A 14,474-nucleotide genomic window follows, 5' to 3' on the forward strand; every position below is an offset into this window, starting at 1 on the left:
AGGCAGGGTGAGGAGCTCGGACATCCAGAAGGATCTGGGTGTAGAGCCACTGCTTTTTCATGTCGAAAGGAGCCAGTTGAGGTGGTTCAGTTATGTGATCAGGATGCCTCCTGGGCCCCTCCCTGGGGAGGTTTTCCTGGGATGACTAACTGGAAGGAGACCCCAGGGTAGACCCAGAACTTGCTGGAGGGATTATATATCTCATCTGGCCTGGGAATGCCTCAGAATCCCCCAGGAAGAGCGGGAAAATGTCGCTGGGGAGAGCGATGTCTGGGTTTACTTGCTTAGCCTGCTGCCACCAGGACCTGACCTTGGATAAGTGGAAGAAAAAGGAAGGATGGATGACAGGACAGCTCAGGGCCTGCAGTGATATAATGGGACCAAACTTATAAGTTTCATCAAAGACTCTTTCAACAATGTGCCTGGATCAACTGACAAAACTAAAGGAATCATTTCCTTCAGATAAAATCTGTTGTTCCTCACGTTCCTTTTTCTGAAATCCTAAGGTAAGTCAGCTGCTGAAATCTGGGAATTTGTGGTTGCATTTCACTACTATGCTTTTTAAAAAACATCAGAAATCAAACCAATTTCAGAAGTTAGAAAAAGCCTTGTTAATGAAGTGGACTGTTGACTTTGGCGTGCCCTCTCATTGATATCTGAACGGGGACTGTTACTGTAGTTAGGAGGATTGTGGTTAGTGGCTCATACCACTGCTGTTCATCCATAAAAGCACGTACATTCTGCATATGCAAACACTGAACCAGCTCACAAATGCAAAGAAACAGAGGCAGCACAGTCGGAGGAATGCCTGCTTGACTTTTTTGCATTGCTAATGTGTTCCAACTTTGTGTGGCTGATTGCACAGCTAATTCCTGGTAGAGGGGCCAGTGCGGGTCAGCGCACAGGGACCAAACCACAGTGAGTCACAGCGCTCGGTGTACTGGCCATGATCTGACTCACCCCCTCCTCAGCCGACTCTGCAACACTGTGCTCCCTCCTCCACATACATCCTCTTTGGAATACATTAGAACATCACACTGATAGGAAAACTCGAAGGACAATCGTTCTGGCACCTTATTGCACAAGTTCACTCACCGCTCAAAAGTTTCTCAAGTTTCCTGATGTCGATTCCAGTTAACTCTGATGATGTGAATTTAAGGATGTGGGTGGAAAGCAGTCGATAGCATTTGAATTGATCTCCAAAGTGTTTGTCTAAATGCATATGTATGGCGTTTGAAACATCCCAACATTTCTCAGCCGTCTCTCTGAACAAAGTGAAAAAAGCCTCCACTTCATCTACCACACAAAACACAGACTTCTGTTCTTACTGCCAATGTTCTTATTAGATTTCATCAATCTGTTCTCCCACAGTAAATCCACTGGTATCTCCACTTGTTGCGATGCACTGAGGGTAGTCAGAGTTATGTAATAACCCCCGCTGCCGCCCCCATAGCCCTTTACCCCTGACACTGTCAGTATAAAGGTCCAGATAATATGCCAAAGAAACATTAGAGTGATACATCAGACTCCCTCCTCTGTATGAGGGTTATTTTAAGAAGCTCTAAGCACTTTTCTGTTTGGCTCATCAAGGTGGTCTGAAAGATCAGAAACACTTAAGGTGAACAAATAGGTAAGTTAAAAGGTAACAGATTAGTAACTAACAGTAAGTTAAACAAGGGGAAAATAGTAACTAACTGCTAATTAAGCCTAACTAAAACTGACATAGTTAGTAACATGTTTCTAACTAACTAACCAGGTAATAAACGAGTACTTAACTGCTTACAGACTATTTGTTAACATGCAGATAGTAACTGAATACTCACTAAAATTTATCAGGTACTCAAAGGCTGCTAAAAACATCCAAACCTTTCCATGAGCTCTTCAAAATCTTGTTAAGTTATCAGAAAGTAATTCATCACTAAATCTTCCTTGTCATCATTATTGCAGTGTGGCAGTTCTCAATGGTGTTGTGTGCCCTCAACTTTGCCTGGAAGGCACGTCCCGTCCTCCAACCACCTTCCAATCAGGTGAAGTCATGAGCTTAATCTCTCATCCAATCACCAGTCAGCACGGTATCGTATTACCAAGATAACTATGCTAGTTTGCTAGCTTCAATATTCAGCATAAGTTTCTAAAGATTTTTGTCGACTGAAACTATGACTAAAAATGTTTTTCGACAGCCTTTATTTCCATGACAAAAAAAGACTAACAAAAATAGATCTGTGATGACCAAAACTGACAAAAATAAGTTAAGTTTTCATCAAGATGACTAAAACTAGACTACAATGTACTGTAGTTTTCGTCAGATATTTCTCCACTGTGGGTAAATCTGTCAATAAACAAAGCATCTGTAGCTATTCTGCCTCTCAGCTGTAGAAAGCAGGGACCCCAGGTTTGTCAGAGCACAGAGAACACACTACCATGATTTGGTACAAGATTTAGGCAAGAAAATAAATGCTTGGACTAAAATGTGAGGACTTTTTATGGACTAAAACTAGACTCACATGTTTTGGGTTTTGTAGACGAAAACTAAAAAGGATAGAAATTACTACAATTTGACTAAAACTATAATGCATTTCATTTAAAGACTAAAAAAAAACTAAAATTAAAAATAGCTTCCAAAATTAACACTGCCCTAAGGGCAGGATTAAAACAATCAAGCATACAAAACCAATCCAGTTGAACTTCTTTTGCAAATTTAGAGAGGTTAACTTATTTGTTGTGCTTCTAGAATGCTTAGAAACTTATTATAAAGAGGCTAGCCAACTTCTAGTGAGTTAAAGCAGGTGGTTCTCAAATGGTGTGGCAAGGCACACCGGTGTGCTTTCTGGTATGTCCTGGTTTGCCTGTTCAACTGAGTTTGATATTTACAATAATACAAAAACCCAAGATATTTTACATGTGTATTCAAAGGTATTTCTGATACTATAATATAGTTTGAAAACTCACAATATCACAAATAGAAATATAAAAAATGTAATAATTAATCAACAACTGTGAATAAGGCTGACACGGCTGAAATGTACTCTGAAAAATATACATTGTAGTGTGTATTCGTTAAAATCATGGTGCATGTCCAGGTGTGCATTGTGAATTTGAACTACCATGCATAATTACTACAATTAAACATAAATAGGTGATTTTGCATGGATTTAATTATAGTGTGCCTTGCCTGGTCTTAGGGGTGCCTTGAGCAAATAGAGCAAATACTGCTAAAATGTTAATGTCTTCCAGGCTGCTTGTACTCACTACATGCCAGGCAGCCTGTTGGTTGTGGATAACAGTAATCTTGTCCTTAAGTTAGCATATATTTACAAACTGATGCCTGATATAGAAGCTAGCAAGCAAGCTAGCATAGTTATCTGGGTGAGCGGCAAGCTCGCTCACTTGATACAGTGCTGACTGCTGATTGGATGAGAGGTGAAGCTCATGACTTCACCTGATTGGAAGGTGGTTTGAGGGCGGGACATGCCTTCCAGGCAGCAGCTGCTGCCGTGGAAGTGCATAAACACAAAAATGCTTTGCCAGCTTAGTTTTGTCAAAACTAATAGATCTGCTTAGAACGATTAATTTTCTGCCAACAAATTTAGCTCCAACACTTTGATGTTTTTTCATGTATCAGCTCACATAGTGCCGGGCATCCTGCCTACGTGCACAGCTGAGGGAGGAGAGAGGAGTGTTTATGGGCTTAAATGAAAAGGTGTGATGAAAAACGATGGTGGGGGTTTCCCCCACTTTTTTGTGTGGTTTATGAATTACCTGTTATTAACCTGTTATTTTGACAGCACAAGGAAAAAGCTCACCTCAGTCTAGTTTAGACAAGATGCATTCTGCACATGCTCCACAGCATGAATACTTATCTTAGCAGATGTCACGTTGTTGTCTGCCCTTGAATGTCGCCATGACCCAAATGCATTGTGCTCACTTTATTTATACCAAAAGTAAAGCTTTGCTTGTGTACAACATTTAGCAGCAAACTGTTTTCACTGTGTCATATAGATCCAGCTAGCCACTTGCTATCTTGCCAACAGGACGTGGCCCTTGACTTGTTGTAGCACATGAGGTGATGCTGCTGAAGACATTTCACTACAAACAGAGGCAGAGAGGGTTAACTATCTTTGGCTCTGATATTTAGTGTGTGGTTCCAATTTCAGTACTCATCCGCTGCTATAGTCAGAATGAAATGCTGTGTATAGGCTAGGTTTCAGTGTATAAGTGTTGCATATTCTCCTGCATTATTACCTCTGGGACTGCAATCAGCACAAACAAATAAAGATCAATACGTTTAAATTATGTTATCTTGCTTAAGTGATCAGAAATTAGTCTGTGTGGAATGACGTCTATTCGTTAAACCTAATTACAGACACCAGCCTCCTTTAGCTTTCCCGGTATCTCAGAGTGAAAACAAACTCCTTCCAGTAACCTGTTTAGTTTCAGATTAAAAAAAAAAAAGACATTTCAGCACTGCATATGAGTTTTATATGATGGATGGAGTCCACTGGAATATGAGAGAGCAGAAGACACGAGACAGAGCTCAAAGGAGCCCTTGTGAGGAGGCAATCGAGCAGAGAAATGCCATCTCATCATCCCGCTCTTTTATGAATGACAGTAAAACAAAGGACGGCTTCTCATCCTCCATATCAGCTCACCTTCCTCTTGTCTTTCTGTGCTGGAGGGAGCAGGGCCCTTGAGCGCTCTGCAATTTTCTGAAAGAGGAGCAAAAGAAGAGAGAGGGTCAAGAAGAGTCTTTGTATTCCTTATTAAAAAGGTCAACAGTCCTTTTTTCAGTTTGCCTCTCTATGCATCAGGTAGAAGAGGAAATACTTTTAACCTACTTCAAGAAAGAAAGTCATCAAAAATAATTCATAGGTTGAACCAATGCATGTGAGGAGTTATTATTTATGGGGATACCTTCTGCAGATCCCCATAGCGCTGCACGGACTCTGAGAGCTCAGTCTTTAGTCTGGTCAGGCGCAGGCGGTCTTGCTGTGCAACAAATCAAGATTAGCTTTAATTAGCTCAAATGCTGTTTAATCCACTGTTTATTCTGGTGAATGCCGGTGAATGAGGGAGGAAGGGGAGCATAAAATACCCGTGAAGAGCCGCTGATTATATCAGAGAGCTGCTTGATGAGCTGGCTTGTGCTGGTGATGACTTTGTTGGTTTGCTGTTGCATGGAGTGTCTGGGGAGAAAAGATTGGAAGACAGACAGAAGGGCCAGCAGAGAGAGGGAGAGAGAGGGAGAATGTTTACTGAATTATGAAAACACTTAAAATTTAAAGGCACTTCTAGCTATGATATTATAGTCTTACAAGGGTCGAGCTGGTGTATTTACACCTTATATGTTTGGCTTACACATGCTTTTTGAGGTTTATTTGCTAGAAAATGAGCTTCTTTCCTCTCTAATCTCTGTTCATATCCTCTTTTAGTCCAATTAATAATCATTTTTCATTAATCTAATATCTTAATGCACATCCCAAGTGACCATTTCCTGCTATCTGAACATATTTCAATACTCATATTAACACATTTAAACCACTTAGATTGTATCAGAATATATTTTGTATTCTAATTTTCTGTTATTGCACCTTTTCATGTTTTTGATGCTCTTCATGTCATTGATGTAGTGCTGTTGCTTGATTTAAAAAAATAATCAAGTTAATCACATCATTATCCTGTGATTAATAATGATTAATAACAGCTTTTAGTTTAAGTATACTTACATGTTTTAAGATTTTTAAAGGTTGCAATTTTCAAGTGTTTCATATTTACTCTTTTAATTCTATGTACAACACACTGAAAGTGCTGATCTGAGTCCTTATCGAAACCACTATCCATACTTTCTATAGTTTGGTGGAAAGACAAAATAAGGGCAAATATTTAAACTACAAGTGGTCTTAGCTGAGTAGTGCTTGAGTTAAAAAGCTGTGATTCAGTCTGTCACATCTATTGTATATACCTCTAATATAAACACATATGCACATTGTATATGATAAATATTTGTGTGGCATTTGAACACATAACATATAGAATACAGTTGTCTAATTTACTTAGGTTACTTGACTGGATCATATTTTCTGTCTTCAACTCGTAAAGTTTGCTAATTAACTTCTATTTTGTCAATTCCACCACAGATTTCTACACTGGATTTATACTGTTAACAAACACACATCCATCTGAAGAACCTTCCATAGACAGCGTTTGGGACAGGGCAGGGCCTTTGAAAACAAACTCGGAGTGTGATTGGATGAACGTTCTGTGTGTCACATCTTTACGAGCCAATCAGAGCAACAAAACGTGACATCAAAGCCGTTACCGAGGTGTAAACTCCATTCTACATAGCACAAACCATGGCGACTACAGACATTGTCATTTTTGAAAAGAAAACAATGCTGTTCTTTGTTCTTCTTGTAAAGAAATACTGTCAAGTTCTGATAAATCTAGCGCCATAGCAGCATCAACACTATTCTCTTCTGCCATAATTGCACCGGCCTCTTGTTGCTGCTTACATACATCACGACCCCGCAGCACCCAAAAGTACTGTCCCTCGACACTGATTGGTCCTGCCAATTTCTAACCGTGCCCAAACGGTTCAGACGGGAGCTTTGCAAGATGGATTTACCAGTACAGAAAAAATGGAATGGGCCGTATCCATCTGCTTTGCAAGGTTAAAATTTGCCAGCTTTTTAAAAATAAAATTGCTGTTAAGCAGACCTTGGATTGTCTCCTCCCTCTTCACTGCTGGCTGTGTCTGACCCTCCTCTCACCACTTCACCCCCAGGCAAGTAAACATCCACACTGGAGGACTATGGGAACAAGTTGTGGTCAAACTCAGTCATATGATTAAGTTGCGTTATTATTTTTTTAATGCATTAATCACAGGCGTTAACGTGTTAATGTTAGCCCTAAACAGAAGCCTTGTTTCTGGCTCTGAAAACCACTTTGAATTGCTGTATGTATGAATGGTGGTTCATCAATAAAGGTGTCTGGCCTTTATTTTTTTTGTATTAACCATAAACTGTGCACAACATTGCACAAAGCCCAAGTGACATCAGCCATTCGGTTACTGAAAACGGGCTTTTGATTCCAGTCTGCACACTGCCACAGTGAAAACACCAGTTGCTTCTCTTTTCATAACTTTATACATCCTTGCATCATCTTCCCTCCACTGACACAGACATCATTCTCCCTCTGCAATGATGAAGGATTTCCCTTTACTCCAGATGCACCTGGAGGAGGCCAGATTCACCAGTGTTTCCTCTTCTCAAGTCTTTTGACCAAAGACACAATACAATGCGTTTGGTAAAAAATAACCTTTTTTTGTCTCACTGTCTAACACTGAATCAGACAAAACTTTTCCTGCTTCACGCCACTTAGGATTATCAAAATTATTTACTTTTGTGAAATGCCAATATAATAAGAGAGATATTTTTTTGAGATTTTTTTTTTGTTTGTTTGTTTCTTCAAGTCAGAAGTTTACAGATACTAAGTTACTATGCCTTTAAGCAATTTTTGAAGGCCCAGATGATGATATCATGACTTTGGATTCTGATAGGTTCATTGACAACATGTAAGTTAATTGAAAGCACACCTGTGGATGCATTTTCAAACACGCTTCCTTGTGTGACATCATGGGAAAAATCCAAAGAAATCAGCCAAGATGTCTGGAAGAGAACTGTGAACCTCCACAAGTCTGGTTCATCCATAAGTACAATTACCAAATGCCTGAAGGTGCCACATTCATCTGTTCAAACAATTATACACAAGTATAAACACCACTGAAATGTCCAGTCATCAAACTGCTCAGGAAAAAGACAGGTTCTGTGTCCCAGAGATGAACGTGCTTTGGTGGGAAATGTGTGTATCAACCCTAGAAAAAAAGCTAAAGAGCTTGTGAAGATGCTGCTGGTAAAAGAGTGTCATTATCCACAGTGAAACAAGTCCTGTACTCACACAGGCTGAAGAATAGCCATTACTCCAAAAGCAAAATAAACTAGAAAAGCACTCAGAGAGCACAGACCTTAGCCATTAGCCCTATCTCCCACTAGTAAGGAATTCCTGGATCCGTCTCCATGTGCCCCCCATCACGGCATTCGCCGATTACTCCCTCCCCATTGGGGTGGAAACATGGTGAGGCAAAGCATTGGCTTTGCCACGGGTGGCATCAGATGCACCCATGGTCTCACTGGACGACTGGAAGTCATGGCAGAGGGTGAATATTCCTCTATTCCTCCCAGCATTGTGAGTATTCTCGCTACAATTCGCTGTCTTTCTCTCTGTTACGCTCCGACTCGTCTCCTCGGCCAGACGTGCGTCTTTCAAACTCTATAAACTCCAAAACATTGAAAATAAACACACCCAAAAACTGCTGCTCCAAAAACTGCTGCTTAGATTGAAGTTACTCATGCCCGCCATCTCCTGGTGTAAAGTGGTAACAGCGCAGACCTCCGCAATTAGCCCTATCTCCCAATAGTACAGAATCCTTAAAAAAAATTCCTGGATCCAGACGGTGATCTGGATCATTTCCAAAATCTAATCAGTTCTTCCTTATGCCATTTCTGACATTTCCTGATTATTTCATCAAAATCCGTCCACAACTTTTTGAGTTATGTTGCTAACAAACAAACAAACAAACGAACGAACCCACTTGATCACATAACCTCATTTGCAGAGGTAATAAGCTAGATTACAGTTTTCAAATGCACACAGGGACAAAGAGCTTAATTTTTGGAGACATTTCCCTGTGGTCTAGGGTTTGGTATTGTTTTTTTTTGTTTTTTTTTGTTTTTTTTTTCTTTTTTTTCAATTGCGGTGCTGAATCAATACTTTTTATACAGTGCCGGTGCCTAAATGGCACTGGAATTGTTATTTTTGAGAGGAAAAATTGTGTTTAAAGTCAGAGGGGGGATAAAAACTGCCTGGGTATCATAAATGATTTTCTGAAATGTCTTTACAAAGTGCCAGTCAAACATGGGATAAGAAAATGAAATGTGAATGTAGTTTTTTTGTCCACCACGTATAACTCTTGACGTGACACCAAGCTAAACCACATCAGTGAAGAAGGATTCTCAGTAAGGCATGCTCTTTTACTAAAATTTGTCTATATTAACATTTGATGAGAACTGCAAATAAAGGTATAAAAACATTCAATTTTTACTATGGTACAAAAGAACTGCATCTCTCATGCATATGAAATTAAACTACAAATAACACAAACAATATCCTTTAAAATATAATGGCAAATATCTCTATAATAACATAAAATACTCACAGCATTGTCCCCAGCGGTCTGGCTGAACCGGCTGCAACTGTCAACCAACTCCTCAAAAAACAAAGCCCGCCCACAAAAGCCAAGAAAGTCAGCCCCTCAAGTGACGACGCCACTAGGCAACACAGTGTAGTATAACTCATGAATCACACGTAGTATATTTCCTGCCTTCTACTGGGTGGCAAGGTATCAAAATGAAGTAGTGATATTTGTGTGGTTATTCGGTCTGCTGGTACCAGTACCATGTTGGTAGCAGTTTTACATACTCATCCCTGCTGTGGTCTGATGAAACTAAAATTGTATTGTTTTGCCATAATGACCATCATTGAATTTGGAGGGAAAAGGGGGACACTTGCCAGCCGGAGAACACCATCCCAACTGTGAAACATGGGGGTGGCAGCATCATGTTGTGGGGGTGTTTTGCTGCAGGAGGGACTGGTGCACTTAAAAAATAGATGGCATCATGAGGAAAGAACATTATATAGAAATATTGAAGCAGCATCTCAAGACATCAGCCAGGAAGTTAAAGCTTGGGTGCAAATGGGTCTTCCAAATGGACAATGACCCAAGCATATTGCCAAATTACAAAGTGGCTTAGGACTAAAAGTCAATGTTTCGGATTGGCCTTCACAAAGCCCTGATCTTAATCCTAGAGAAAACTGATGTGAAATGAGGTGAAGAGGCGTGTGCGAGCAAGGCTGACAAACCTGACCCAGTTAGACCAGTTCTGTCAGACGGAATGGGCCAAAATTCCTGAAAGCCCTTGTGAGAAGCTTCTGGAGGGATACCCAAAATGTTGGACCAAAGTCAGACAGTTTAAAGGCAATGCTACCGTATACTAAGGAAATGTATCTAAACTTTTCACCTTGAAGAACATAAAAAAACCTTTCTCTCTCATTATTCTGGTATTCAGCATAACAAACATACTTGGAATCTTACACAATCACATGTTTGTGAATGAATTACAACAAAGAAAACCTGAGCTAACCCTTTAAAGGCTGTGTGAGGCAGCCATAGCCTCGGTGTCTGAGATTACATATGACCAGCAGAGTGAGTATTAGCAGCTGTCTGATTCAGGTGGACGGTGTAACTCAGTCAAATCCTCTCTGCTCCTTCATGTTTTTCCTGGGAATCTCCACCAGGGTGAAAGGTTGAAGGTGCAGCCATCTTCATAACTCTGCAGCACGTTTTCCAGGAGTCTGGGTTAAGGCACTTATTAAATATCTACACTGTAAGGTCACCCTGGTCCTCCAATCTCCCCCCTACAGCAGCATGCCTCCCCAGAAGGCCAGCTCCTATCCTCCAGAGCTGACACTACAGCGGCCTGCTCCGCAGAGATAGAGAGCTACACAAACACACCTCTGCTGCTGCTGCATACGCTCCTCAAATATTGATCTACATGTAGCTGCTGGCAGGAGGAGCACACAGAGCACAGAGCACCACGGCTGGAAGGAGCATGTCACTATGATTCTGTGTCTGTTGTTGAAAAAAGTCAGAGTCACAGTAAAAAAAAAATAGCTAAAAAAACAGCCATCATATCAGAGCAGAGCAGGGCTAAAGACAGTCGAGGAGGCAGAGGCAGGCGGGGGGTGGGGGTAATTTTGCTACGAGAAATAAAGTTTTACTGTAAGGAAATAATTAAATTGGACAGCAGCCAGTCTCTCCTCGCCAAAGTCATAACAGATAGACACAGTGTCTACTGGTTGAAGGGGTTTTAAACTCATAATCTCAACAGGATTCAAGGCTTTAAACGCGCAGTATTTCAACTCTGGGACTAGCGGGCTCTCAATCAAAACAATAACAGAAGATAACACTGAGGGGGGCAGGGGATTCTGGGTAGTGTGTGCCTGAATGTGCTGAAATGGTTTAACACTAAAGTCAAGAATGATGCACACATCTCTTTTCGGATGTTTGTCATAAGGGCTGATAGTTGGCTGGATGCCTGAAGAGAGACACGCAATATGGGGAGAGAGGAGGAAGACATCCACCAAACAGGACCAGGACCAGGACCAGGACTTGATCCTTCACCCTGACGATGTGTACGCGGATCTACTCTACCAAAACCAGCACCCTAAGCTCACAGTTTTAATGTTAATATAAAAGTCTATTGAGGAACCGGCTTTGACCAGACCCCCAGGTAACAAAAGTTAAGGAATTCCCTGGTTTTAAAACTGTTGGAAATATTTCATGCAATGGAGGTACTCGTCGAACATGGAAAACCAATTATGCCACAAAAAATAAATTAATTAATTAAATTAAAAAATATATAAAAAAGCAAGCGGAAATTATAAAATTTAAAAAATGCATTAATGACATAAAAATAATAAAGACAGATAAAAACTCAAAGGATTACATTTAAAAAGAGAGAGAGAAATAAAGACCATATCCTAAGATCATAAAATATAACGTAGGAGTCAGGAGGTATAGAAAGTTATAATTATGGGATGAAAAGTAAAAATAATGAGATAAAAACGATGGGATAAAAAAAATCAAAATTATGAGATTAAAAATCTTAAAATAAGAAAAGAAGTCAGAATTATGGGATGCAGTTATAATGTCAGAGAAAAATTATATTATTTAATTTAATTTAACTTTATTTATAAAGCACATTTTAAACAACCAGGGTCGACCAAAATGCTTCATAGTATATAATGCAAAACATAAATAACAAAACATTCTAAAACCAGAATACTATAGAATTATAAAATCAATCAAAATAGAAAATCATAGATTAATTTCAAAATTTGAAACTTTTTTAGAGATTAGAGGTCAACATTTTGGGATAAAATGCCAAAATTATAAAAAAAGAGGTCAAAATTTTGATACAAAAAAAATTAAAGAAAAGAAATATGATTAAAATTATAAGATTAAAAATGAAAATTATATGAAATAAATTCAGAATTATGAGATATACTTTGTTGTTATTATTAAATGGAGAGTCAGTTATATAAAATTAAACAGCTGATTTAGAAATAAGTAATCATTACAAAGGCAATAAAAATCAAAAATATGAGACAGGAGTCAAAGTTCTGAAAAAGAAAAAATGTATGAGATAAACGAGTTCAAAATATGAGTTAAACTATGAGAGTAAAACTAGAGTAAGAGATAAAACTTTAGAACAATGGGACAGTAAGTCAAATTTGTGAGATTTAAAACTGGATTTAGAGATACAAGTAAAATTATAAGTTTAAAATAAAGGTTAAGAGATTAAAATTCAAAATAATGGGATTAAAAACTTAATGGAGCAATAACAAGTCAAAATTATGAGGTTGACAACTATACTGAGAGATAAAATGTCAAATTTTATGTGATTAAAAACTATGTTGAGTGACAAAAAGTCAAAACTATGGGATAAAGTGTCAAATATGTAGAATTAAATCTAGATAAGGAGATAATAAGTCAAACTGATAAGATTAAAACAAGATCAAGACAAAAAAACTCAAATTTATGAGATCAAAAACTAGACTGAGAGATAAAAAGTCAAATTTATGAAATTAAAAACTAGTTTAGGTGATTAAAACTCTATTTTATGAGATTGAAAACTAGATTGAGAGATAAAAAAGTCAAATATAAGAGATTGAAAGCTAGATTAAGAGATAAATAGTCAAAATCATGAGATTGAAAGTTAGAATTACGAGCAAAAAACAAAATTATGAGATAAATATCAAATTTCTAATACAAGAATGTATGTCTATGAGACTGAATTTTTATCTTATGATTTACAAAGACCATTATTCTGAATTGTCAATCTCATTATTTTACTTTGTCTTTTTATTAAAACTAGTTATCCCATGATTATGACTGACAATATACTACATTCATTAACATTAATCTCATAATTCCAATTTAGGAATGGAATTTTTGTTTATATTTTTTTATTGTTTGTATTCATCTAAATTTCTTTATAATAAGTTTCTAAGTGGCAGAAATTTGCTTTCATTCAAACCCATGTACGTTTCAGTTTAAAAACTGCGTGCTGCACCTTTAAATAGACATAATGTTGCTTTTGTTGCTGCTATAAGAAGACAGTAATGTGTAGTTGTCAGTCTGTATGAATACACATGTCATGATTAATCTCTTGACTGTAGAATTAAATAGAAGTAGTGTATAATCCATATAATAAAGTTATATTTACTCGGCGAACTCCTCCTGGGGTGTGTACTGTACACACTCAAGTATTGATTAGTCTCTGATTATTCACTGCAGTACACTCTGCTCACAGACACACACTCATACATCTCAGACATAATATAGAAACACACACACACACCAGCAGACACACAAACACCTACCACAGTAAAATGAACAAGTGCTAAACCTCAGCCTGATGCGTCATCGTTTAACTGCATCACAACAGACGAGAAGGATTATTCTGGAATCACAGCCAGCTAATGCTCCATCATGTTAGCCACCAAAATTACACAGCAGAGCACAGGCTGAACGGCTGGCAGTCTGCATTAAAGAGCTGTAGGAATGATAAATAAAACTCAGCTGTGTTCACACTCTAAAACATATGGAGGGTTTCAGATGAGGAGCACCTTTAATGCATCAAACAGATTACACTAGTGTGTACAGCTGCCCTTAACAATGGCAGAGTCCATCTCACCAGTCATCTCTGAGTATGTCTCTGTGTTTGATTCCTTATGAAAATGTGTGGACATACCTTTTCTTTCACTCTATAATATGTAAGCCCTCAGACCATATGGTGAGTTAACACAGTAAACAGAGTCTGCTTTGACATCAAGCATGTGAGTGGGTGCAGCTACTGAACACCCACTGCTTTGTGAATCCCCCTGTGGAGAGTGGATACTTGAAAATCAGGAGCTCTTGTCTGCAGCACATGCTGCTTTTATGGTCTTATATTTTCCTCTTAATTGGACCATTATTTAAAGAACAAACATTATGCTTTACTTAGAAATAAATTAAACCAGAAAATATGAAATAAATTCATTTTAAGAACGTTCACCGTGATAAAAGATGAAGTAAGAAGTCTGTTTCCTTTCCCCTGTGGTTATATATAAACAGACTTCTCTTTGGCTGTTTTGTCTGGTTTTGAAAAGTTTTATGTTCTTCTAACTAGGACTGTAAAAAGATAACAATTTTCAATCCCCATTAATCTTGGGATTTCTGTTGTTAATCATGATTAATCACATGCATTGCATCCCATTTTAAAATGACACATTTTTGCAACTAAAACTGGTTTTGT

General features: G+C 38.4%; 1 protein-coding gene across 1 annotated transcript in view; it reads right to left on the reverse strand.

Moving 5' to 3' along the window:
• The window catches only part of tsnare1 (T-SNARE Domain Containing 1), a 302,556-nt gene that overhangs the window by 137,340 nt on the left and 150,742 nt on the right, over positions 1-14,474 (reverse strand). The window contains exons 5-7 of the mRNA XM_041794183.1: positions 5,093-5,183; positions 4,912-4,986; positions 4,650-4,706 (exon numbers count right to left, since the gene is read on the reverse strand). Coding sequence (XP_041650117.1) covers positions 4,650-4,706; positions 4,912-4,986; positions 5,093-5,183 — 223 coding nt within the window. The remainder of the gene's footprint in view (positions 1-4,649; positions 4,707-4,911; positions 4,987-5,092; positions 5,184-14,474) is intronic.

This window comes from Cheilinus undulatus, linkage group 8, assembly GCF_018320785.1.
Source record: "Cheilinus undulatus linkage group 8, ASM1832078v1, whole genome shotgun sequence".
NCBI lineage: Eukaryota > Metazoa > Chordata > Actinopteri > Labriformes > Labridae > Cheilinus > Cheilinus undulatus.